The sequence below is a fragment of the Protopterus annectens genome, chromosome 1.part2 (genome assembly GCF_019279795.1).
Source record: "Protopterus annectens isolate FY-2018-M chromosome 1.part2, PAN1.0, whole genome shotgun sequence".
Classification (NCBI taxonomy): domain Eukaryota; kingdom Metazoa; phylum Chordata; order Ceratodontiformes; family Protopteridae; genus Protopterus; species Protopterus annectens.
This window is the reverse complement of record NC_056727.1, coordinates 1,111,549,296-1,111,575,509: the sequence shown is the minus strand read 5'-3', so window position 1 is coordinate 1,111,575,509 and position 26,214 is coordinate 1,111,549,296. Positions and strand designations below refer to the sequence as shown.

Sequence of the window (26,214 nt, the reverse complement as noted above, 5' to 3'; positions counted from 1 at the left end):
GCTAAAGAGGCCAAGGCAAGGCACTGATTATGAATCTTCAAATCAGGTTTCCATTTCTTCTGATTCCTCTTCTGATCAGGAATTATCTATTCCACCTTATGAGGACTCTGATGCAGAAGAATCCATCCCTTCTGCCTCTCCTCCTGAGGATTTTTCTTCTGGAGAAACTTTGCATACCTTAAGGGAACATTTTCGTTGGGAGAGGCAGGATTTTTCAGAATCTAAAAAGAGGCTTAGGGATTTTCTTCATCCTCAGACATTGTTTATGATATTTTCTCAGAATCCAGCATGGCTCCTGATTCCCTGCCTCTGGCTCCTAGTAAGCCAGACGGATATTACAGGGTTCCTGACTCCCACAAATTCCTTTTTAAAAACCCTATTGCTGACCCTGAAACCATTTCTCAGGGTCCCAAGGGTGTTAAGGCTTCCACTGCTAAAAATCCTACCCCTTCTGTTAAGAGACTCCAGGGCGCTGGATAGATGGGGTAAGAAGGTTTACACGTCTGCAACCTTGGCAATCAGGGCTTTAAACTGTCCATTTCATATGCTTAAATATCAGCAACATGTCATGGGCTTACTCAAACAGAAAATGTTGATTTCTGACTTTGTGGAAAATAGTTACAGGATTTATTGCATTCAGCTGAACAAGGTGGAAAGCATACTTTGCAATGTGGTTTTGATTCCTTGGAGGCCTCTTGCAGGGCCGCTGTAACCGGATCTGTGATAAGAAGGCATGCTTGGCTCAAGGAGCCAAATCTGCCTGATCATGTTAAAGCAAAATTGTTGGATGCTCCTTTACAACAGGACAGTCTATTTGGTAATAAGGCAGAAGAAAAAAAAATGGAAGACTAAGCTAAGTCTATGCAGACTAAAAGATTTCCTACAAGTGCAGCCATCCAGGTTGAGTAGGCACTGGCCTACTAAGAATTGGTCCTTTCCAGTACCCACCAGAGCCACACAGATCAAACTTAGACACTCAGTCACAAGGAACTTGCAGAACAAAACAGTGGGGTGCCTCCACCTCCAAATCTGGAAGTAGCAAGGCACCTCCCTTCAGTAAACAGTCTCAATGACTTTCATCTGCCATCTCCAAGCACTTATCTTTTGGCAGCCCCTTTGGGGGGGGGGGAAACTAGCACTTCATGCACAAAATTGGCATCTAATTACCCAGGACAAGTGGGTTCTAAATATAGTATCCCAGGGATACAGATTTCATTTCCACATGTTGCCAATCCCAAACAGATGGCCAGATCTGCCTCCAAATCAATGGGCAGAGGCCCAGAAGCAAGTTATGTCCCTCATGAATATGGGGGCTATTCAGCCAGTACCAGAAGAGGAAAAGGGACAAGTTTTTTATTCAAGACTTTTCCTGGTACCCTGAAAAGACAAATCATGGCGTCCAATTCTGGGCTTATCCATTCTAAACACATTCCTGGACATTCCAAAATTCAAGATGCTGACTCTACAACAGTTACTGCCTATGCTAGGCAAGGATGCCTCGTTGGTAACTCTAGACTTAAGAGGCTTACCTGCATGTCCCAGTCAGGGAATCTTGCAGAAGATACTTCTGCTTCATAGCAGGCTATTTGCATTACCAGTTCTCTGCACTGCCCTTTGGCTTATCTACTGCGCCCAGGGTCTTCACAAAGTGCCTGGCACCAGTAATTGCATTTTGCGGACAAACATTCAAATTTATCCTTATCTGGACGATTGTATAATTCGGGCAGAAAACAAGGACACTCTTCTACAGCATCTGGCATTTGTAAAATAAGCTTCTAACTTGCCTGGGGTACACCATAAACGAAAAGAAATACCAACTGGTACCCTCTCAAATAATTACATTCCTGGGTGCAAGCTTGAATACAACTGCCCAGATGACTTACCTCACGCCAGAAAAACAAATCCAATTAATGACTTGCTTCAAACAAGTGGCCACAAAAACCCAGTTATCTGCAAGACCAATTCTGGCTTCCTGTATTCTACTAATTCCATATGCAAGACTGCATATGAGGAAACTTCAGTGGTACCTAAAAAACTTAAGAGTCAACATTGTCACAGCCTGGAAACAATGATTCCTATCACTCCATGCCTACAGCAAGAGTTCCTATGGTGGGCAGAGGCCTGTCACCAAAACAAGGGACTTTCATTAATTCCACCCCCTTCCAACCAAACCCTGACTACAGACGTATCAGATTATGCTTGGGGGGGGGGCACATCTGGCAGTGGGATGCATTCAAGGCGAATGGAGCCCAAATCAAATGCACCTGCATATCAACCAGAAGGAGATGCTAGCTGTACAGAATGCTCTAACAGCCTTCAAGGACTTTCTTCATCCAGGACAACTACTGATAGACTGACAACACCACAGTCATGTGGAACATAAACAAGCAGGGGATTACCCATTCCTACCCCCTTTGCAGACCAGCCATGGCTTTGTGGAACACAGCCTTGACTTACCAAATACATCTACAAGCTCAAGTCCTGCCAGGAAAGCTAAATACTCTGGCAGACTAACTAAGCAGAAATCTTATGCACCCACATGAATGGAAACTAGATCCACAAATCTTCAGCATGTTGACACGCAAATGGGGGAACCCAGACATAGTTTTGGGGTGAGGCAAAAAGATCTATCAGCTGGACAAATTCTGCACAAGAAGCCATCACAAAAGCTTGGAAAGTGGATGCTCTATCCTTCAGCTGGAAAAACCTATCAGTCTATGCCTTTCCCCCTCTGCCTTTGCTCTCCAAGGTATTACTAAAAGACAGGAGAAACCAAAAATGATTCTGATTGCTCCAGACTGGCATCGCCAACACTGGTACCCACTCCTACGCAATGTCACACCTTCCTCCGTGGTACCTGCCTCAAACACCTTATCTACTGTCTCAGCAGAACTGTCAAATTCTGAATCTTGCAGCATGGCTAATCAACTAATTTCACCAGTTACATCTCTCAGCAAACCTGTGATGGATGTCATTTTGGAGGCTAGAAGGCCTAGTACTAGAAAATCTTATTCTGATAAATGGCTGAGATGCTTCACAATAGCCTATCTTTCTCTTCCATAAAATCCATGCCTCTGACATTTCAGCTCATTACAACACAGAGCCTCCTCTCTTTTCCCATCCCCCCTGCTAAAGCAGTATCTCAGAGGGGCCAAAAATTTAAGACCTCCCAGGAGAGCACCAACTCCGGCATGGGACCTCAATTTTGTGTTGGAAAAGCTCACCCTACCTCCTTTTAAGCCAGCTGCTACTGCAGACATAATTTTTCTCTTGGAAGACTGCTTTTCTTTTAGCAATCACTTCAGCTAGAAGGATTTCAGAACTACAGGCTCTCATGGCAGTGGAGCCTTTTATTATTTTCTACTCGGACAGGGTGTTGCTCAGGACCAATCCATCCTTCATGCCTAAAGTGGTATCTAGTGTGGCTCTTAATCAGACCATTCATCTGCCAACTTTTTTCCCAAATCCACAGAACAAGGGGGAGCGAATTCTGCATTCATTGGATGTACACAGGCAACTAAGATTCTACTTAAACAGGACAAAATCTCTAAGAAAATCTGAGAAACTACTGGTGGCATTTGCTGCAGGGGCAGAGGGAAAGATTATTTCAAAGCAGACTATTTCAAAATGAATAAGCCATTGTATTAATTTCTGCTACATGCATCATGGTAAACCTGTCCCCAAGGGGATGAGATCCCATTCCACCAGGGCTGCATCTACTTCTGCAACCTTTCTCAGAGGGGTTCCTACCAGAGATATTCTAGAAGCTGCTACCTGGAGCTCACTTCATACGTTCACCAAACATTGCCATTTACCTCTATTCTCTAAATCCAGAGCAGGCTTTGCCACTGCTGTCCTGCAGGGCCTTATAGCTGCTCCTAATGCCGTATAATTCCATCCTCCCAACCATAGCTTTGGAATTCTACCCAAATGTAATGACTGCAATAGTGAAACACTAAGAATATTACAGTTGTGTACACTTACCATAAATGTAGATGTTAGAGTGTATTCACTGTTGCAGTCCTGGTTACCCACCTGCCAGCCCCCTACTTTTCTCTCTTTTTATACCTCTTCTTTCTTTTACTATGCTCAAAAGCCTTTTTGTTGTATTTGCTTTTATTTGGAGGTATATTTTTTGTGTTCTAAATTACATGCATTTATAAATATATATATTTTGCTCCCCATTTGGGGGGCACCTGACATCTGGGACAAGAAAAACAGATAAAAATGGCGTCTGCTGCATGTTTTATACCCCCTGACGTCATGGAAGAAGGGACTGCAACTGATGCAGGACCCAAGACTTTGTTAATCAGGCTGACTGAGGGCAACCTGCCAGCAGATTACCCAAATGTAATGACTGCAACAGTGAATACACTCTAACATCTACATTTATGGTAAGTGTACACAACTGTACTATGTCTTGAGAGGTACATACCAAACGGGACATTGTATTCTATAATGGGTCTGAGGGATGAGTACAGTGGGACAATTACCTCCTTTTTTCTGGATGAAAAGCCCTTAGTGATGAGGTGTGCCACATAGAAGTATTTCCTGAGTGTTAAGAAATCCAAAACACTGCAAAACCAAATCCAGAACAGAAGCAGTGTCCAAACACTGAGTATCACAGCAATCACTTTGATTTAGCTCTTTCGTTGACTTTAAGCCTCAGACTTCATCAGAAACACATAAAATGAATTTTACAAACTTAAATACCTTCCATGCTAGTCGCATGGTACGTAAAAACACTCCCCCAAGAACAATTCTTAAGAAAAAAGTGTTTTGAAAAAATACATATAAATCTAAAAAAACGGCAAATAATATTTAAATTTACTCTAAACATGCTGTTATTCCTAAACATTAATAAATATAGAAGTATGTATCAAAAAAACTCATTTTTAAAAATGCATGTACATCAAACATTTTAATGAAGTTATAAATAAATACAAATACTAAAATAAATATATGAATGTTTGAGTATATAAATAAGTAAATATGTAGATGTTAATGTACCTGTAAATATGGTTAATAAAAATGGATGTGATTGAAACATCCCATTAAACCACAGTCATATTACATTGACATTCAAACCCAGACCTAACGTTAATAAACATATCACTACTACAACTAATATTAATTCACAAACGTATCATAAAATTGAGTAAATTGAAAAAACTGTTGAAATATTTAGTGATAATCAAATATGAAACTCTGATTTTAATTTGAGAACTGGAAATAGACAAGGTCTCGTTGAGACCTGGGGGGTTGGTAGCTTTAACACGGAGTTGCCAAACCAACTCTCTGTATTCCAACCATATGTCTTTAGGCCCACCCCTCCTATCTCTGTCAACAATTTGTACCAAACCTGAAAATCTGAAACAATGTCCACTGTGCTTAAAAACATGTCTAGCTAAAGCATTAGACAAGTTGACTTTATGAATGTCGTAAATATGCTGGTATATTCATTTGCTCAATGCAGTTTTTGCTTTTCCAGTATGAAACCTACCACATTGTTGGCAGATAGCAATGTACACTAAACATTTTGTCATACAGTTAAACTTGTGTTAATTTCACTTTACCATAACCTTCAATGTTGACATTTGTTTCAAGAACGTAACAACATTGGGGGCAGTGTCAGCATCTTCTCATACGACCACCCCCACTTTTGTGCATTCCTTTCCAACATATTTTTAATGTTGGAACTTTTTATAGATCACCAGTGGCCTACATCCAATTTTGACTTTACCTTCTTGCACATCAGTTAATATGCACCAATTGTTAATAATTTCCTTAATATTAAAAACAGGACTAAATGTCAAAATCAAAGCTCTATTAAAGCCTTTATCGGTAACCATAGAGCTCAAATTACAAAACCCACCATCAAAGGTGTGTGTGGCTGTGGTTGACAAGTTAGTACCCAGTAGGGGGAACAAAATACCCCTCGGTTCTTTTTGTAATAACTTCCTGCAGGATGGGATCAATAAAAGAAAACTTCAGGGTAACCTCTCTGTTAATCAGCATAGATTTCAGTGTATCAATTTCATCAATAAATTGAAGTCACTGACCATACGTGCTGTCCTCACCCCCTGCCCCTTGACAAGTGACTTCTTCTGGTGTGGGGGGTGGCAACTTTCAAAATGTAACAAGGTATTAGAGAAGGTAGGTTTTCTATAGATGGTCGAATTAAACCCATTTTTGACATAGTCCTTAGTACTTTTGATATCTAAAAAGTGTGTTGGGTCCATGGCAGATTCCATGGTGAAAGACAAAAAAGTTGAACTGTTATTCAAAAACTCAAAAAAACTGTTCAGGGCTTCTTGAAAACTATCCCAAAATATCAGGATGTTGTCAAGAAAGTGGCCATAAAGCTTACAAAATTTGAATAGGTCATTTTTAAAAACAAAATTTGTTTCCCGTAGAGTGAGAACAAAGTTTGTAAATAAAGGGGCGCACACTGCCCCCATTGCCACACCAACCTTTTGTTTAAAGTACTGATTATCAAACACAATGAAATTATTCTCTAGGATGACCTCTATAAGCATTCTAAACATTAAAATGCTGTTGTGGCCAAAGGTGGTATTAGAACATAGAAAGTCGTAAAACCATTGGGTGCCAATGCCGTGAGGGATAACAGTGAGTAAGTTCTTAACGTCTGTTGTAGCCAGGGTCAGATGTTCACAATACAAAATATCTTTAATCTTACTTAAACAATCCCAGGAGTCTTTAAGGACAAGTTTGTGTTTGTCCAACACATTCTTTAAATGAAAATCCACAAATTTGGCCAGATTAAATGTTTTGGATGCCTTAGCATCCACAGTGGGCCTCAACGGAGGGTCAACAATGTTTTTGTGGATTTTTGGGATGCCAAAAATAGTCTGTATCTGGGGTGATTTCTGTTGTAAAAAGTTAAACTCATTTATGGTGATCTATCCATCCAGAAGCAAGTCATTCAAAATAACGTCAGTGTTTCTGTAGCCTAAATTCAATTAATTCAGTGATGTTTGTTCATAACCATCACTGAACAAGTGCGCAAACATTTTCTCTAAGTACACCCTTTTTTCCATTACTACGATACCCCTTCCCTGATCAGGTTTCATTACCCTGATATTCTTATTGTCACATATTTTTTAAGAGTTCACTTTCTTCACTTGTAAAATTGGATCTAAAATCTTTTTTCTTATGTTTAATAAGATTTCTAACTTGATTACCACAAAGGTTTTCAAACACCTGTAACAAAGGGTGTTAAGGGGGGGGGTTAAATGTACTCAGTTTTTTTTTACATTGAGTGGCATGTGTACTATCGAACTCATTATCAAACTAAATACACAAGTTGTTTCCTCACAAAAACTTTTAACTCCAAAAGGGCAGTTTCTACAGCAGGAATCTTAACAGGAACTTAATTAAGCCCCTTTTGGAATAATACAGCCCACTTAGTCAACATTGACATCACTTAAGTTAAATATTTTGAAATCACCCTCTTGGTAACTGTATGTGTTGACATTTGTGTAACAGAATCCATTACCATCTGTTTACCTTCCCCCGTCCCGTGTAGGAACGGCCCCTGTTGGAAAATGAATTTCTGTAGTTCCCCTTTTTCTCAACATCCCCGTCCTGTCTGGGTTGCCTCATTCGATTCTGGAGGTGTTCTGACCTCAGGGGCATGTCTAAAGGGGCTACAACGTCAAGGTTATTATTTTCAACTTCTTCCCTCAAATCTTGGTCAACATAATCATTTACGTACACATTTTCCCTAACATTAACTTGCTGTACTCTACCATATCCACCAGGTGGAGGATTAGCCTTACCAGCATCATAATCTTTTCTGTCCCTTTGCAATTTCTTACTTTTTTTGTTAACCAAATCCTCCACATATTTATCTACATTGACAAACATCGCCCTATATTTGTCAATTTTTTGTGGAAAACCTAAATCGTTTTTAAGAATAGCATCACATTCGTCAATAGTTTATTAGATGTTACCATTTTCCTTTAGTTTTCCCTGATCAGGCATTCCACTAATTCACAACCATGTCTATTGAACATAGAAATAAGTTTTTTGTAAAAATCATTGCCTTGAACAGTACCTGAGGGGAAATCTCCATGTCCTCAGTGTACATGCTCCCTCCGTAAGCATTCCCGTAAATAATTATTCTCCACCTGTAATTTGCGGTATTTGGTGATTTCTTTTTCAAGATGTCAGAGTTGTTCATACACAGTTCCTACATAGTTGTTGGCATTACTGGTGTCACCAAAATCCTTGAATTCAGTAGATGGTCCAGCGTTTATCCATTCCGATAAAGAAAAGACTCCAAACCATTTCCGATATCAGACAAACCATTAGCACCGCCCGCTGCATCTCGTCATCCAATACCGGTCCTCGTTGATGCAAGAGAGGTGGGAACGGGACTTCTTGAGCTGGGGGGATAGAACTTTCAATGGTATCATGCGACCGGCCCTGTAAGCTGCTCGCTTGTCCAAATGTTGTAGGTAGGGCACACAAATTCATGCTCAAGTCAGTAATCTGCTCCAACAGCACCTGTATAAGGGCTGCCAGGCTCCTTATAGAACTATTTAATTCACGAAGGAAACCTGCTGAGATGTCTCCGATGTCAGTAACCAACTCCATAGAGAACAGACCAAGAAATCCAAAACACTGCAAAACCAAATCCAGAACAGAGTATCACAGCAATCACTTTATTGATTTAGCGCTTTCGTCGGCCTTAAGCCTCAGACTTCATCAGAAACACACAAAATGAATTTTACAAACTTAAATACCTTCCATGATAGTCACATGGTACGTAAAAACGCTCCCCACCCCCCCAATTAGTTGAACAGTTAATTCTTAAGGAAAAAGTTTTTTGAAAAAATACATATATAAATCTAAAAAAAAAGGCAAAAAAATATTTAACCATATTTACGGGTACGTTGACATCTACATATTTACTTATTTATATACTCAAACATTTATATATTTATTTTAGTATTTGTATTTATTTCTAACTTCATTCAAATACTGTTTGATGTACATGCATTTGATACATACTTGTATATTAATGTTTAGGAATAAGAGTATGCTTAGTCAATTTAAAATAATTTGCCTTTTTTTTAGATTTATATATGTATTTTTTCAAAAAGCTTTTTCGTTAAGAACTAATTGTTCAACTAATTGGGGGGAGTGTTTTTTTATGTACCATGTGACTATCATGGAAGGTATTTAAGTTTGTAAAATTCATTTTGTGTTTCTGATGAAGTCTGAGGCTTGGGGCAGACGAAACACTAAATCAATAAAGTGATTGCTGTGATACTCCGTGTTTGGACCCTGCTTCTGTTCTGTATTTCCTGACTATTGTGGCGATGTGGTTATCAAAGGTGAGACCACTCTCCCCGTTGTCCCCAAGTCTCATCACACTCATACTGCCACCTATGTGGTAATTCGTGGGTACATGTTTTTTTCCCAAAGGGGATAACTATACATTTCTTGGCATTGAGCCTGAGCCTATGGCTCTGGCACCAAGCATTTGTTTCTGTAAGGCCCTTTTGTAGAATATCCCCATCATTTGGGGATTCGGTCATGGCTCCCAGTTTGCAGTCATCTGCGAACTTTGTTAGCCAGAGTCCCATAGTGTTGGCCTGTACTTCAGAGAAGTAGATGCCAAACAAGAGCAGTCCCAGGACTGAACCCTGAGGTACTCCACTTGTCTGGAGCCGGATTTGGAGTTGGCTGCTTTTACAGTGTGGGTTCTGTCAGCAAGCCAGTTGACAACCCATCGAGTGACGGAGGGGTTAATGCCCAGCTTGGTAAGTTTCTCTGTGATTCCAGAGTGGGGGATGGTGTTGAAGGCCTTGGCAAGGCCCAGATAGGCTGTGTGGATGTCATAGAATACATCTTCCAGAGTTTTCTTTCAAGGCTTTCTGGATAATAGAAGCTTTATTCAGTATATCTTCAGAACTGGACATCCTGGCAAAACATGCACACCTCACATAAACTTCAGCAGTCTTGACCACTGATGACCTCTGTACTTTGACACTGCTTATCAGTGCATTGCACATTTCTTCCGTGTATATTACAACTTTATTAAATTAGTGTACATTTTAGGCTTTGGTGTTTGTGTGGAGTTGGTATGTCTTGTCTGGATTTTTCTTGGGTATGCAATAATTGGCAGATTACTTCAAATTTTTTATGTATGTATATTGCATTCACATTCTGCTGAAAATCAATTTTGTGTAGGAGCCACTTGCCTTTTTCTCCACCTGCATTTCACTGAAATCTGATTGCTAATAGTTCACAGAGCATACATTTTTATTTTTTTCATGTATTTAACATTTGTTTACTGGGAAACCCCGGCTGGGACAGAGCACATTTTCATTGGAGGCCAGGGGAGAAACGCTCCAAATGTAGGTCTTTGAAATGTGGGAGGAAACCAGCGCACCTGGTGGAAACCCATGAGAACACAGGGAGAATGCAGACTCTGCACAGCAGGTACGCCAGCTGAGAATTGAACTGAAGAACCTCTTGCTGTGAGCTCTTGCTGTGAGATGACAACACTAATCACTGCACCATCCATCATTTTATGCTGGCTTTGTGTGTGTGTGTGTGTGTGTGTGTGTGTGTGTGTGTGTGTGTATATATATATATATATATATATATATATATATATATATATATATATATATATATATATATATATATATATATATATATATATATATATATATATATATATAATGTGTGTATATATATATATATATATATATATATATAATGTGTGTGTGTGTATATATATATATATATATATATATATATATATATATATATAATGTGTGTGTGTGTATATATATATATATATATATATAATTTTTTTGCAGCAGATAACTGCACGTGTTTGACTGGTATGAGCAGTATTTGCATGCATTGTAGTCTTAAGACCATTTTTTTTCTAAACATGGAGCTTTTTGTCAAGAGCACCACTTCTCAAAAAGTATACATCTAATTTCCCCCACAGGACTTTTTTCGTCATTAAAAACATTGAGTTTGTTCGGACTGAAGTGCTGTGCAAAGCATCAAAGGTTTTTTGGTAATCTATAGTATTCACATTAATTGTAAGCACAGAATCTTCTCAGGCACTCAAGTACATGATCAAACTTGTAGCTTGATCAGTGTTTGGTCAGAGATCGAGTCACATCAGTTTTTCATGGGGAAAATGTAAGAGCAAGCATATCGCACACTGTACTGAGAGAGGTGAACATTGTGTGTGTCACTTGTGGAAACAGTTAATGGGAAGTACAGTATAGAAAACCAAATTTGCACAAATTACAAACTTGAGAAGGAGTTTGAAGTTCCTCTTTTTCGCACTTTGCTTGTCATGTTTCTTTGTACAATGCTTGTCATGTTTCTTTGTACAACTTCAATCAGCCGGAAAATGTATCTGTTGAATGTTTCCTTTTGTTTAATGCATTCTTTGTTTTTATGGAAGAGGAGTTGTTACCTGTGCTCCAAGACAAGTCTGTGTGACTGCATAATGTAAGGTATTTCTTACAGTTCATGTAGCTAACTGCCAGCATACTGTTTCTTTTAATGCTTGTTCCCATTTGTTTTCATAGTAAAGATTATGCAGTATTTCGTTATTTATATGTATTGTACATTTTTGTACTTTTGTCTTAGGTACATGTGAACCTGATTTTGCTGGAAGCACGAATGCAAGCTGCATTGCTGTACGCTTTGCGTGCAATCACCCGTTACATGACATGACATCCCTCAGTTGTCTTCCATCTTGATGCACCGAGGAGTATCTTGGCATGGCCTTCAGGCATCAAGAAAGTGCGATCTACTGCAAAATGTTGTACAAGCTTAAAAATGAACAGCACTGTAACATAATTTGCAGCTACCTCCATACGTAAAGACTAAGTTTGTGAAATAGTGCGGACAGACCTGTATTGGCTGACTTTTCCAGTGTTTCGTTTCCTTGTGTTTTGGTGACAACACTCCAGGGTATTGGCCAGTTTGGTGGTTTCAGGAGATTCCAGTTGTCAGACCAATAAAACTGCTATATAGAGCTGCATTTCTTTCTGGAAGTAGGATTCACTGGGTGTATGTACTGAGTGCACTTCCCATTTCCCAGCTGTCTCTACAAGAACTTTATAACACACCACTTGATTCTCCTTAGTTGTGCTGGTATGTATGTAAAAGTTGTACTGTGATGTTGCTGCAGAGTCATTCCTACTGTACTGCAATTCCCCTTGACTCTTAAAGCCTTGTAAATAGTTTGAATTGCATGGTGTCATTTTCATCGTTTCCCCCAAATAGTGTCAAGTCTGTTACTGCTTTTTGTGCTGCCGTGTAGTTATTGTAACACCACAAAGGTTTGGTCAGAGAACCTTTCCTTAAACTTGTGCATGACATCTTAATTCCTAAATGAACAATCAACAGACTGGCACTTTCTTATGTTATTGGACTTGAGTAACCCATGCCAAAAAATGTGTATACACTCAAGTTTGGTTTTAAAAGTAGTTCTGCTTTTTGGGATTTTTTATGCATTTATTATATGGAATTCTGTCCCCAAATGCATGATGCTGTGTGAGAAATGGCACTTTACTGCAAAGCAGATGTCTGTTCTTCCACTGCATCAGTGGAACGAGATCATCAAGACCATTGGCCATTTTATGGTCGTGAATGAGGTCATAGTAGTTTGTTTTACTATATTTGTATAATGGCAAGCAGAAGTAAAATTTTCACTGGTTGAACGAGCTGACTTTTCCATGGATGAAATAGTCATGCTTCCTGTTAAATTCTTTTGTATAATTTCATTATTTGGAGTTGTTCTGAAGTGTAAGACAACTCTTCAGATGCGAGTTAAATATTTAATGCTCTTTAATTAGAGCTTAGACCCTTTATAATTAGCCTTTACCATAGCTTCTGTGATTGTGTTCATTGGAAAGCAGTGCTTTTGTGAGAAGACTGATTTCAAAGTGAAGTTTTAGGGCAGTGTTTTTTTTTTTTGAGCCCTGAAGTTGCCACAATACCTGTGCATGAGGGGTGCATAACGTGGACTTCTGCAGGGAACAGGACAATTCCTCTGCTGCGTTAAGTTTGAGGACAAGGTGGTAAAAGTCTCTTAGCAACACAACAACCTAATGCTGTATCACGGTGGAGGAGCAGTTTTGTACGAAAAGAAACAATTCAACTTTCAGTTGAATACTAGTTTACTGGTTAATATCATTGTGGCAGTGTACAGCTACCCTGTGTGCAGTAGCAGAAGAGTCCAAAGTTTCTTAGTATGCAGTATTTTCTGTTGCATTACACTACTCCTAAAGCAAGAGATTACCCCATCACTACCACCCACCCACAAAACAAACCAGAAAATGTATAAGCATTTATAGGTTGCCGTATACATCAGACTGCTGTGGAATGTAACCACCACAGCAAATTAAAATAATTGAATGTGTACCTGAAAGCAGTTGTCTCAACATTTTATCTGTGTGATTTTTTTTTGAGGAATTTAAGAGCAGAATGCCATAGTTCTTTTGGTTAAATTTCAGTTCCTGAAGACTTGTGACAGTTTGTAACAATTTTCATCGGCATACACACATTTATTTTCTTTTAGCAAGTTAGTTGCATATCAGAGGAAACTAGTGCCAATTCATGCTTGACATTCAGTGCTTATAAGCAAAAAAATGATTCAAGAAAAAAGTGCTTTGTATTTAAAAAGTTTATTTTCTCGTAATTCTCATTATTAATGCAAGCAATACTTCTGTTTCAGAGACATTGTGGGATTTTATTTACTAGTAGGGGAACTTAACATTGAAGAGTATTTCTTTAGCCATTGACTTGACATTGAGTAATTGTGTTATCATAGGACTATCCATGACTAGCAGACTGAATATCCTTGGAGTGACTCTGGGTGTAGAAGGTATATGCCTGAATATGGCTTTACCAAGACAGTCCAGCACTAGCAGCAGTCTCCTCTTGGGTACATAGACAACCGATTTAATGTTTTTGGCTAGCAAAGCAAGTGTAAGCAGTTAAGACCTTTGGGAGGGTAGCACAGCAGAGAATTCTGCTTTCACACAAACCTAACACCAACTCAGGGCATTTGGGAGTGCCAAGTCTCACTTTTTTACCTCCCACTGGGTAGTAAAAGCTGGGTAATACATTTTTTAAGGTAAAAAGTCCTCTCATGTAGGTCTTTCCTCTGGATTTCCTGTCAAAGCAGTGTTCTGAAAAGCCATATGACAGGTGTTCAGCCCAGAAACATGAGTTGTGCACATAACTTGTATGCCTTAATGCATATTATAGGTCTTTTTTATGACCATGTATACTTCAGGGAGAGAGCAGTACTATTTGTAACAGGTGAGTGGTCTCTGCCCCTTAAGGTTGCTGCTTTTGTTTTGTGGCCTATCATTTTATGAGACTTGTCTTTTTATGCCATCAGAACTCATTTTTGCAGCCATGTTGATACCAAATGTAAGGAGAGTAAGCTGTAATCCTGAAAAGTCAGTAAGGACCACTTAGAAAATGTAAAAGGTGTTTTACACAGACAGTTGGCAACTATAGCAGTTCAGTATTTGCTTCTTCCTTCTAATGTCTTTGGAGTCAGATTGCAAATAATTTGGTTTAACAGTTTTTGCCAGTGAGCTATGACTCTTCGTTGGAAGAATTGTTAACTTGGTCTGATTGCACCCATGCTGTCAAAATTGTTTGAAAAGGTTTTCTGTACTGCTTAGAAGCAGCAGTGTACTAATCAGCACCAAAGAACTGTGGAAGATAGCTTTCATTTTTTTTTCCAAAGAAAGTCCTGGGAAGTTTATACTACAATGGCTGTTTGTAATTTGATTAGCTGTGTTACATTTTTGTGGACTTGCACCACAGCTTAGAACTCTTATCTTATTAAATGTTTCCTGCTGAAATCTAAAGTTGAGTGATAAGTAGGTTCATTTCCCTTAGTTCAGGGTGTCTCTTGAAGCAGATCCATGTAATGGAAATTCTCTCACCATTGTCATTGGTTCCAGCGTTAGTCTTTTACTAGGCATTTCCTATCCAGCACCATCATGGCACCCACATCGGTATGTAAATTGGGCAATGTCGGCATGTGTTCATTTTATCCCTAATGTGGACTCAGATATTCTACTGATATCCAGAGAAGACTGGCATTTGGTCTTTTTTTCCACTTTGGATTTCATGACAGAATTTTTGAAAAATTTGCAGTATTTTCACCAGTGCAGAGATGGCAGGTATATGCTCAAGCACCAGTTTCTACTGAAAGACACTATTTTCCTGCTTGGAACTGAGCTCAACATGAACATACATTTTCTTGGAAGAAGATGTTCTTTGAAATGATGAGCTGAACTCTAGCTCAAGTTTTTTCAGACCATAGAATTGTGCCCATTTCCTAAATCTTACCCAGAGTAAAATGTGGAAATTGGTTAGGTAAGATGACTCGGATGGCAGCTAATTCCTCTCTTCCATTCATGAAAAGGTGTGCCACAAGTTGAAATTTACCACTTCAAAAGCTTCGTAAAGTAGTGTTAACAATAATACATTTTTGTGTTACAAAATTATAGATATGTTTTCTCCCATTACAGCCATAATTGGTTCAAGTCAGTCTTGCTGCTGCTTTGACAATAGTTCCAGTCTTGTGGGGCATCCTTAACCAAATTTGGCAATGACATGCAGGTTCCTTTGAGTTGACTGATCCGTAAACCTCACCTGGTTTGATGGCATTCCAGCCAAAGAGCGATTTGTCTGCTTACAGCTTTTGCTTCACTGAATGCTGTTGTAGAATTCTGCTGCAGATCATGTGATATTAGTCGGAAAAGACTAGCATCTACTCAAGAGCTGGCTGTTGCCTGTTTGTCACATGGTTTCATCAGTGGAGGGAGAATTTGCAGTAAAAATTGCCAGTTCAGTATCTGACCATCCCTCAATGATAACTGTCCCACTGGTAACACTTGGAGATGATAGGCTGTAGCACTCCCATTACTGGCACCTAAATTGAGGTTATTGCTTCAGTATGCTTTAGGGAACTAAACATTTAGGTGACTGAGAGCCAGACATCCATAGCACTTGCATGGGCAGAAGTCCCAAGTACTGATGTCCACTTCACCAGTGCACTACTTTTGCAGATTCAAAATTATATTTCAGAAAACGGTGAGTGGTGAGGATAAATTACCCTGGTAGACAAATATAAATAAGATTTTCGTACTGCCTGATTTATTTTCCTAACTGGGAAAAGTGAAATTTTAGTTTGTCCTGGGGAGGGGACGGTTCTTTTATAACCAAATGTTACATACCTTCATCTTGTGACCTTAAATTTGTTTGCAAATCATTCCTGTCATCTCACAAGCCTTCTGTGGGCCATTTGGTAAGATCTTGTGACTGATGCTGACATCTGGGAACAACCCACCAGTGAATTGGAGCCACACCCCTAGCAGAAGTCCTGGGCTTTTAATGCCCTTCTGTTGCATGGTTGAGCAGCTGAGTTTCAGTGCTTGATTTCCAAAGTCCAGTGCTTGCTTTCATCCAGGGATATTAGCAGAAGTTGGTTCTTGGAATGGAAAGTAATGGTAGTATACCTTCAGAATTTTGTAGTATTGTCAGTTATGGCACCAGCAAATGTTAATATTGATATGCCGGATTCCATAACTTGTTCACTGCCAACAAGTGTGTGTGAAGTTGCACCTGTAGCAGCATTAGCACATCCTTTAAATCCTGATCCTGTTTTGATAAAGCATTACAAAAGTACCTTCTGGATTCATTACAAGTGATGTCCGAGAACAACATTATTAAACAAACTTGCAGTAATGGTCCAGAAAGTTATGTACAGATTTTCTCTAAATTTTCAAAACTGCTGTGAAACCAGTCATACATGCTAGACAGAAAAGTAGCAGTACTTTGTTAATATAAGCAATTCCTTTTTGTATGGTATTTGAGATTTACAGAAATTTTGTTTACGTAACTGTATTAAAAAAACACAAATGACGTTTTGTCAGCAGCATTTACCTGACATCTCCTGTGTCTCAAGTGTAGTGCATTCTACATGAACAATTCTACTTACATTTTAGTACCCAGCAAGACTAACATCGGATACCAACTCTAGACCTTGATGATCTGCATTGTTTAACATGGTGTATTTGGTCACCTTGTAGTCTTGTCTGAAAACACACAAAATGGCATATGCATAACAAAGAAACAGGTAGCTTTCATAATTTGGGACATCTGTTTTGGCCTTTAGCAGCAAGAATCTAGCAGTAGTAGCTACCTTTCTTTGTAGTTAACTTTTTTCCCTTATTCAGACATTTAGATTCAGATTATCCCATCTTGTAGTCTGCTCAGTAAAGATGCATTCTTCACCCTTTTCTGTACCTTTACATTATAATAGATGTAGCACATTCCCCTTTTTTCTATCGCAGGTTTTGGAGTTTAATGGGATTAATACCACTTAGCGTTCATTCATCTTGGAAGGTGACCTTAGCACTGTCTGGATAACTGATTTGCCAAGTATTACATAGCAGAAGCTGAGGTAATTGAACCCATGATTGCAGGTTGTGGCTTGGTAGCAACTTGTACTTGTCTGGATTGAGCCATTTAACTTGGGATAAATTTCCAAATTAAGTTCACGGTCAAGAGACTGTGTTCATTCTTGAGGTCTAAACTCTGTGACTGAAAATCTTATCTTACTTCCATTTGAGCCTTCTGCCACTTGTGAACTGGAATGGCTGCTTTGGTGATTTTTATCATCCAAAATGACTTACAAGCTCTCCATTTCTCTGTTCACAAGATTTACCCCATCCTTATAAAAAGATAAAGTCCTGCAAATGTTGTTCTTTATGGGTACAGTTACCAGTACTTTCCTTTCCCAGAAAATGTAGCTTCACGTTTCTTGTGCAATTCTGGTATTTAAAGCAGACTGAATTATTTCACAGTCGTAACTCTCACTTTTGCAAAAGGAGAACTGTTGTAAATGAACAAAAATATTGTTCGAGTTGTTGCTGCTTCAGTAATTTTATCAATTTGCCATTGGAAGATTTCTGCTCAGCAATGTTTGCTTCTTCACATCCTTTCATTATGTAGTACATATTGTGCTGTTTGACAAAAGTTCTTTTTGAAGGTCAGTAATGCAATTTTCTTATTAGAAGGGAGCATTTGTTCTTGTTCTCTTTCTCCCTTTGTAGTTTATGGTATCTGCTTGATAATCTTTTTCCAGTTTGTGGATCTTTTGCGGATGATGCCCTGAAGCAAGTTGAAACAGTCATTTGAGGAGCTCACCATTAACAGAGCTTTGAGGGTTCCTTGCAGCAGATATTTAGGTTCCTGTCCATACACTTCTTTCTTGCAAGAATCTTGCAATTGTGAAGGTGGGTTATTGTAATCACTTGGATAAGTCCATTCAGCATTTGTGGAAAGTGTTTGAGGTCAATAAAGAACTGAAGAAAATGCTGTTGCCATCCATCCATTTTGTATGTGGACATGGCTTTCACAATTACTGGTAACAGTGGGTTAGACCATTGACAGACTGAGGGAGGAAAAAGCTGCATTGGTAAGCATCTGCTCTCCCAGATGCCTATTACAGCACAGTTGGCAAGATTTGAATGTCAGATGCCAAGTTCACCAGATCTTCCACTTCTAATCTAGATGTTATTTGAAGGTTTTATAGTGGCTTCTAAAACTGTCAAGGAACACACAAGTCATAAATGCCTACCATTGCATTTCTTGGCAGAGACTTAAATAATGTTGAGGAGGTCTTTGTGGTGGCAAATTCCCAAACTGTTAATGGTTTGCCAGTTAACTTAATTGCTTTACATTTGTTTACTAGTTAGGCATAATCTAATTATCCCATAATGATAGCGGCATCATATCCAAGTAGGGCATACTGATTCAGCCAGGCCATCAGCAGCATTTTGCTGGAGACTTCTTTCTGTATGTTCAGTACACGTTTTTAAAAGTAACATTTGTGAGAATCATTTCAAGAAGTGCTCACACATAAAAAGATAGTCTTCCTGCAGGTACTTTTTACTAATACAGTGCCCTTGTACTTTAACATAAAGCACCTCTTATTAATGCTTCAAACTTCAGCAGTCCCAGTACACCCAGGACAAGAAGGTCAAAACTGAATGATGCATTAAGATCCAACATTGTGGAGAGTGCATACTTCCCACTTGCCTGCCTAGTCTGTTCATCTCCATGCCGATTGTCATGTGTAAAAGTTTCCATTACCAAATGCCTTAAAGCAGCAGCATGTATAGAAAATGTTTAAATAAACTGCAGTCCTGAATAATACAGCAATATTTCATTTTGATAAACCTTAACTCTGGTAGTGTTTCAGTGCCCCCCCCCCAACTCGGTGTGTGGGGGTGGGGGGAGTAATTTGTTTTCTCCATTTGCTTTTGTGTATAAACTGTACAAAGCTGTAGCAAGATAAAAGGGCAGTCTGTGCAGTCTGGCACCCTAGAGAGCAAAACAAGTGTGTATCTTTGTTGCCAAAGTTATGGGGATTTGCAAAAGTCTTTGATTCAGTGAAGACTAGTTATTCAATGGCTTTCAGTTTGCATGCCCAAGATCTGTAAAGCTGTATGATCTTCATTGTTTACATAGTACTGGCTTCTTGTGCTTTACCAGCCAGTTTTCTGCATAAAACAAAATGTACCTCTGCAGAATGTTTCCTGCAAAGATTACAATCTTCTGCTGATAGGTGTTTACCCAATTTTATTATTTGGTAAAGGTAGCTTTAGTTCTCTGCAACTTCATATTTGTAACTTTTGAGCCAAGGAGACAATGTTAACTGTACATTTTCTAGGGTAATATTTGAAGGTGCCTTTTATTCCCTGCCTGAAGCGCATTGCAGTACGTAACATAGCTCCACACGTGTTAAGATCTGCTTACTCTGGTGTAAGGGATGTAATGAAGCACTAGTTAGTGGCACTCCACATCTAAGTGTGTGTCATTTATATTACGTGTACCAGTCAAACTAGGCAGCACACCGTGATGTGACGTCTGAAAGATAATAGGGTATGTTTGATTTGCTCATGTAATATTTTGGGGTGAAACATTCCCCTGCACTGTAAACAGATGGATAGACAGTTCAAGGAAATGCCGTATATAATATGATGTGATCTCCACTTTTATAGCTTTATTTTGAGTGGATGATTTTCTTTACAACCAAATTTTTCACAGTATTGCACTTTTTGCAGCTGATAAAAACTGTGAACTTTTGATGTGTGTGGTGGAGGTGGACAAGTTTTATAACTGTGACTTATTCGTGAAAAGCACTGCTTGTTTTGCACTGACAGTTTGCATTTTTTAACGCGCCTCACCCTCTGTAAGACTTGCCTAGGAGATTGAGTATATACTAAAGACTGACAAGTGGAGAATGGATTTCTATAGTTAGGTGGGAATATCAGTACCCAAACATGGGTTTGATTGTTTATACATGTGGCTGCACTACTGTTGAAGGGGGTTGGTCAGATTTTCATAATCCTTTTCAAACTGCATAAGAACAGAATGAGCAGTATTGAAGGTGGTTACTTAAATGAAAAATTTGCTGTACTCCCCTGAGGAGGTATCACCACATAGAACCTAGGCTTGCCTTATCTTTAAACAATTCCCTGTTTTTCATGCATATTTATATTTTGCAGTTTGATTTTTTTTTTTGTTCAACCACCAGATTTTTTTATTTATTTAACCCTTTCAGTTTAGAGTAAGATTTTGTTTTGGACAAATGTATTTTGATGGGCAAAGTTTGTGAAATGTGAACAATAGCTGTGGCATAATCCACTGTTTCTGTATCAATCTGGAATGAGTTGTGATGGCAAGATTTTTACATGAAAGTTTAAGGACACTACACAGTGTTTGGGGGGGGGGGTCTCTATTACCATATTGAATGGTAAAAATGTTGAACGCTCACATGAGCAAAAACGCTGGAGAACAAATTTGTTTTTTTGGGGTCGCGGTACAGTGAGGATTGGAATATTTGCCCTTTCCTCACTAGTGCGACCTCAGAGTTGGAATATATATTTAGTGGGCGGTGTGGAGGTGCAGCCCCCCACAATAGCAAGTTCCTTTTCCTGCGTTTTCACTCGTGAGTTTTCAACAGTTTTACCATTCAATATGATATTAGACCCGTTTGAGGGTTCTTTTTCATATTCTGATTTTTGTTATAATTGATGCGGCTTCATACAGAGCCAGTTTTGCACAAAGTACTTGAAATTAAACTGTCTTTTTGTGAACCAAGATTACTTTAAGTTATTAAGCATTGTTTTCTTTTGTGTATAATGTAGCTGTTTGCGTCTTAACTATTTGTATAAGAGAAAGTAAAAAATTTTTTTTGAAATGTGTTGCCTGGCTCATTATTTCAAACAGTTTTTTTTTTTTTTTTTTTTTTTTTTTTTTATATAAAGTACTTGAATGATCATCTCCATGCTTTGTAGTCTGTAAATGGCAGGCCTTTCCTGTCCATTGCAGTCCAAGTCTTACAGGAAAAAGTCCATCCACTCTTGCAGTTTAACCTCAATCCTGAGGTTTCTTTTATCCCTGCATTATGGTTTAGTTATCCAGGATCAGCCTGCCATATTAACATGGTCTAGTTTTACTGGGATGCCTTCTTCACAAAATCCATATCCATTTCCCTTTGAGTCATACTAGACATTAGGGAATTGTGAGTTTTTTTTAAGCCCCATGTAAAAAGAATGGCAGCACAGCGAATTGCATGCATCTTGCACCTTCTGGAATGTTACTGTTTTAAAAGTTGAAATGTGCACCATAGCTGCGACATGATCTACTATTTCTGTATCCGTCTGGAATGAATTGTGATGGCAAGAAGCCTTTGTTTCAGAGAGTCCACCTACCCTTTTTAAAAACTTTAACCTGTTGCTTGCTCTGACAGAGTATTTGTCATAACACAGACCTGTACAGGTACTGCCCAGTCTTATGTAGTGGTTCCTAGTCGCTAAAGAAAATGTAGCAAGTGTTATGGAACTCTTCTCCACTGCCTTTGTTGCAGAGAGGAAAATAAACAATGCCACTGCATGTAGCTGCTGATCTTTTTTGAATACTGGACTACATTTTAGACTTTTAGTAAAATTGGAATGTTACTAAAATAAGTGTAACAAGAGTAATTGTTTTTCGTCCTCTTAAGTTATGTTTTGGATGCTGGGAAGCAGCACAGCAACAAAAATGGAAAAATGTAATGCACAGACATTCTCTCAGTAAAAAAGTACTGTTCTGCATGCAGATAATATGGTATAAATTTATAAAAGTAAAATGTTTCTAAGCAGTATGGAAATCTCCATTAATGACATACACACCAACATTGTAGATACCAGTGAATTGCAGAAGTCTGCGGATCAGAAAGTTCTTTGAGGCACGTTAGTATTTCCTGGACTGCGGTGATGCCTCAGGAAATGAGATGGTCTGTCCATACCTAAAGGATTGCTAACGGACAGCCTTTAATAAACCTGCAGTTCATCTCCTGTTATTTTGAGGATTCATTGCTATTGTGAATAGTTTAGAGTAGCTCTGAGAATACAAATCTGAGTAATTTAGCAAAAAGTAAAGAGTAGAATTCCAGAAGGTGTGCAAGATGCTTGTAACTGTCAGTCCTGGCATTCTTTGTACGTGGAACTTTAAATCACCATTTTGTAATGTCTAGTATGACCCTTTATAAAGGGGACCAGTTATGGATATTGTGAAGAAGGCAGTAAAGCTCGATCATGTTAATATAGCAACCCCCGCAATAGCTGTATTATGGAAAAAAAATAAGATCTAAGTAGCTCTAGGGATTCTGGTGTACTAAAACAAATCAAAATACAAATATAACAATAAGCAAATAAGTTCCACGTGGAGTTTTCTTTCAATTTGTGGATAAGCTTTGGGATATTTAATTTCAGTACGAGTCACTTTTGAAAGCAATCCAACTTGTTTGGTGCTATTTCAAGAAATGCTGAACTGGCACTCTAAAATGAAACACAAAAGCACTCATATTCACTGCCCCCCCCCCCCACACACACACACACACACAACTTCTAGCATCTTACCACTTGTCCTTTTTATTTTTTGGTGAATGGTTCTTGTGTAATACACAAATATTAATACTAAGTAAGTACAGTGAAGTCTGAAGAGTGTACAGTTGGTAGTAATCTTACTGTAGCAGTACATGTATGAGTAAGAACATGGTTGCAGTAGCCTAATCTATAATGGGACATCTTGCCAAAGACCAGCCTTCCTCCATAGTTTTAGGGCACCTTACATGTGCCATAGCTGCCACTGCTAAAGAAAGTGTGAAACAAAGGATAGCTATGGCACCAAGCTTCAGAACGTTCTTGGCCTGAAAGAAGGAATAAACTGTGTTGCATAAAATAGTACCATGTCCAGAAGAAACTAGAGCAGTCTACCCTGTCAAAATCAGTCCAACCTCTGGGTCAGAAAGTGGGAGCAGCTACTGAAGCAGTGATCAAGAGATGTGTCTACTCTTTTGGTAAGGTTACATGCACAGCTGTACTATTTTCTTTATTAGATTTATGCTGTAGTAGCTTAAGTAATATGGGATGAATACCAAAGCTTATAGAGCCTGGGAAGAAGGTGGGTCAGAATTCAGGAGCCCCTTGAGAAGAGCCTCAGCAAAGCCTGATCTAGAATAGGAGGCCAGTTTGTAATGTTTAATAAATGTGAACTAATGACCAAGTTGCTGCCTGCTTTCCGAAATGCCATGGAAGTGGCCAAAGTCCAAGTAGAGTAAGCACTGACTTTGCCCGCAAGTGAGACTCCATGAAGAGAAAAACAAAAGGTAGTAACTTGGATCAACCAACTCAAAAAGTAGCCTGTTTTAGATGCAGTTTGCCATTTTTCTTGCCTTCATAGGAAATAAACAGCTGATCAGCAACCTGAAAGCTTTTGTTCAGTCATTAGTGTCTGAATTGCCCAAGAACATCCAAAATATGACAAATCCTTTCACCCTTGTGCTCTGAAAACTTGGAGATTGTCTGATTCATGGGTAATTACTGAAATCGGTGGGTGTAAGAGACTGGTTCTCAAGGAAACCCTATCCCCAATGAAAAGTGAGATGGTTCCCCATCAAGGCTTGAAACTGTGATACATGTTTGGTAAAAGTCGGGACAATTAAGACCATCTCCTGAGCAGGTTCAAAATGAGACTGCTTAAGTTTATCTAGTACAAAATTAAGATCCCATGAAGGTGTTTTATTCGCAGATACATAGGGACAATGTATTAAGGGGGATTCTAAGGAGCTGATGGGTGAATGTTAAGATTAGGAAATGCCAGCTGAAAACTCAAATATTTAGTGACCAAAATAATCTTGGCCTGTAGTGGGTCCTGGTTCATAGAATGGCACCAACTTGAAAATCTCCTCCACTTCCCCAAATATGGTTTTCTAGTACCAGGCCTCTTATACTCCTGTAATGCCTGCATCACCTTCTAAGAAAAAAGGTGCCTCAAAGGAATTAAAATTCTTATCCAGGCAGTCCTCCGAAGGAGCTGAGGATTGGGGTGGATCAAACACCCCCTGTCCTATGCAAATTCATCCTTTGAGGAAGCTTGTTTAATTGCCCCTGGCTAATTTCAGCAGAAAGAACCACAGGTGCCTGGCCCACGAGGGGCTTACCACTGTGATCTTTGGAGAGCATCTGAAAAAAAAAAAAGGTACTTATGTATTATCGCAACCACATTTTGCGATACGGTGTATGTTTCTGACGTTTACTTTTAATAACAAAAATGAAGTGCAAGAGGGAAGGGTAAAAGTGTGCTGGGATATTGATGGTGCTTTTTATAAAAGATTAGCGCGTACAATTGTGGGTAGCATGGTGTAAAGACATTGAGTGTTTAATTCAGCGATAACAGTGGTTGTATGTGTACATATGGTGGCCTGAAAGGACTGTGGGACTTAACGTATGATGTAAGGAGCTTTCCGGAGATTTATATTTCAGCTTTACCTTGTTATTTTTGGACTTGTTACTTAAAAGAAGAAATGGGACACAAGTCAGAAGGATTGTTCTTCACGTTTACCTTATTTTAACTGAATGTTTTAGTTGAAAAGAAAAAAACGGGGCACATACAAAGTAATTTAGGTAAATTATTTAATGGTTAAACTTTTACAAACAATATAATGAAAGGTTGTTAGGAAAAATGAAGCATACTTAGTAAATGTTATAAGTAGACAGTACTGCTTTGCTTTTATGTACTGATGCTTCTGTTTTTAGTGTAATGTCTGTTTTAATTGCATTGATTTTAGTATATGTTACGGCTCTAGAGATATGGATTGTTTAGTTGGTGTTGTAATGCTTTTCTGCGTACAAAGCAGAGATGATGTGGATTGCTTTGACAACATTTGATGGCATGATAAAAGCAATGCATATGAAGTAGTATGGGACATGCTTAACTGACTAGAGTTGCTAGCGATAAAATGGGAACCCTATTTTCAATACTTATTTTCTCAGCGGTTTGAATGGCAAACATTCCTAAAACTTAAAAACATTACAGAAAACATGTTCTTAAATTTATAAAAGTTTATTACTATTTCTTCACCTAAACAGAAGCAACCAGCATTAACACAAAAATGTGGGTGCGATAATACGCAAGTACCAAAAAAAACTGGTCATTAGAGTAATGGCATAGAGAAACCTTTCCAACAAGGGGAATGAGCATACATCTATCTTCCTGGCTTGAATGCATGGAGTCCTGGAACAGAATGTTATCAGTGGTCTATTTTGGCTGGAGGTAAGAGGATCTACTTATGTTTTTCACAGAAGGATCAATTCCCATTAGATCTGAGGGTCCAATATTCATTCACAAGGGGTTATCTTGGATGTGTTGACCTTGTGTAAGTAGTCTGGAGGAATAAATTGCAGTGAGTTGCTAGATACCAGGCCACCATAGCTAGCTGGGGGGGGGGGGTGTTAAGATCTGATTTTTTTCCTTATCTATGTGCTATATCACTGTGGTATTGTCTAACCAGCAATGGACCCAGAAATAGAGGTTGGCGAGCCTGTCAGAGGGCCATCATTTCATTGGTGGTATGTATGTGGTTCAGCCTGCCCTGCTTGTTCCAAAGGCCTTGAACCTTTATTCTGGACAGCTTCCCATAGTATAATCTGAGGTGTCAATTGTCGCTGGCTGGTGAATGAAGGTCTGGGTTGAGTGCCAACTGATTCACCCAATGCAGCTCCCATTTTTCAAAGCCAAGAACAGGAATAAGAGGATGCATGAAGATGCAGG

At 38.9% G+C, this 26,214-nt stretch overlaps 1 protein-coding gene across 1 annotated transcript in view; it reads left to right on the top strand.

The window, feature by feature from the left end:
* The window catches only part of LOC122792249 (sestrin-2-like), a gene marked incomplete in the record, with an annotated part of 678,183 nt that extends 659,180 nt beyond the window's left edge, over positions 1 to 19,003 (top strand). The window contains 1 exon segment of the mRNA XM_044059999.1: positions 11,659 to 19,003. Within this exon segment, the coding sequence (XP_043915934.1) occupies positions 11,659 to 11,745 (87 nt within the window).
* Between the last annotated feature and the right edge of the window lie 7,211 nt (positions 19,004 to 26,214).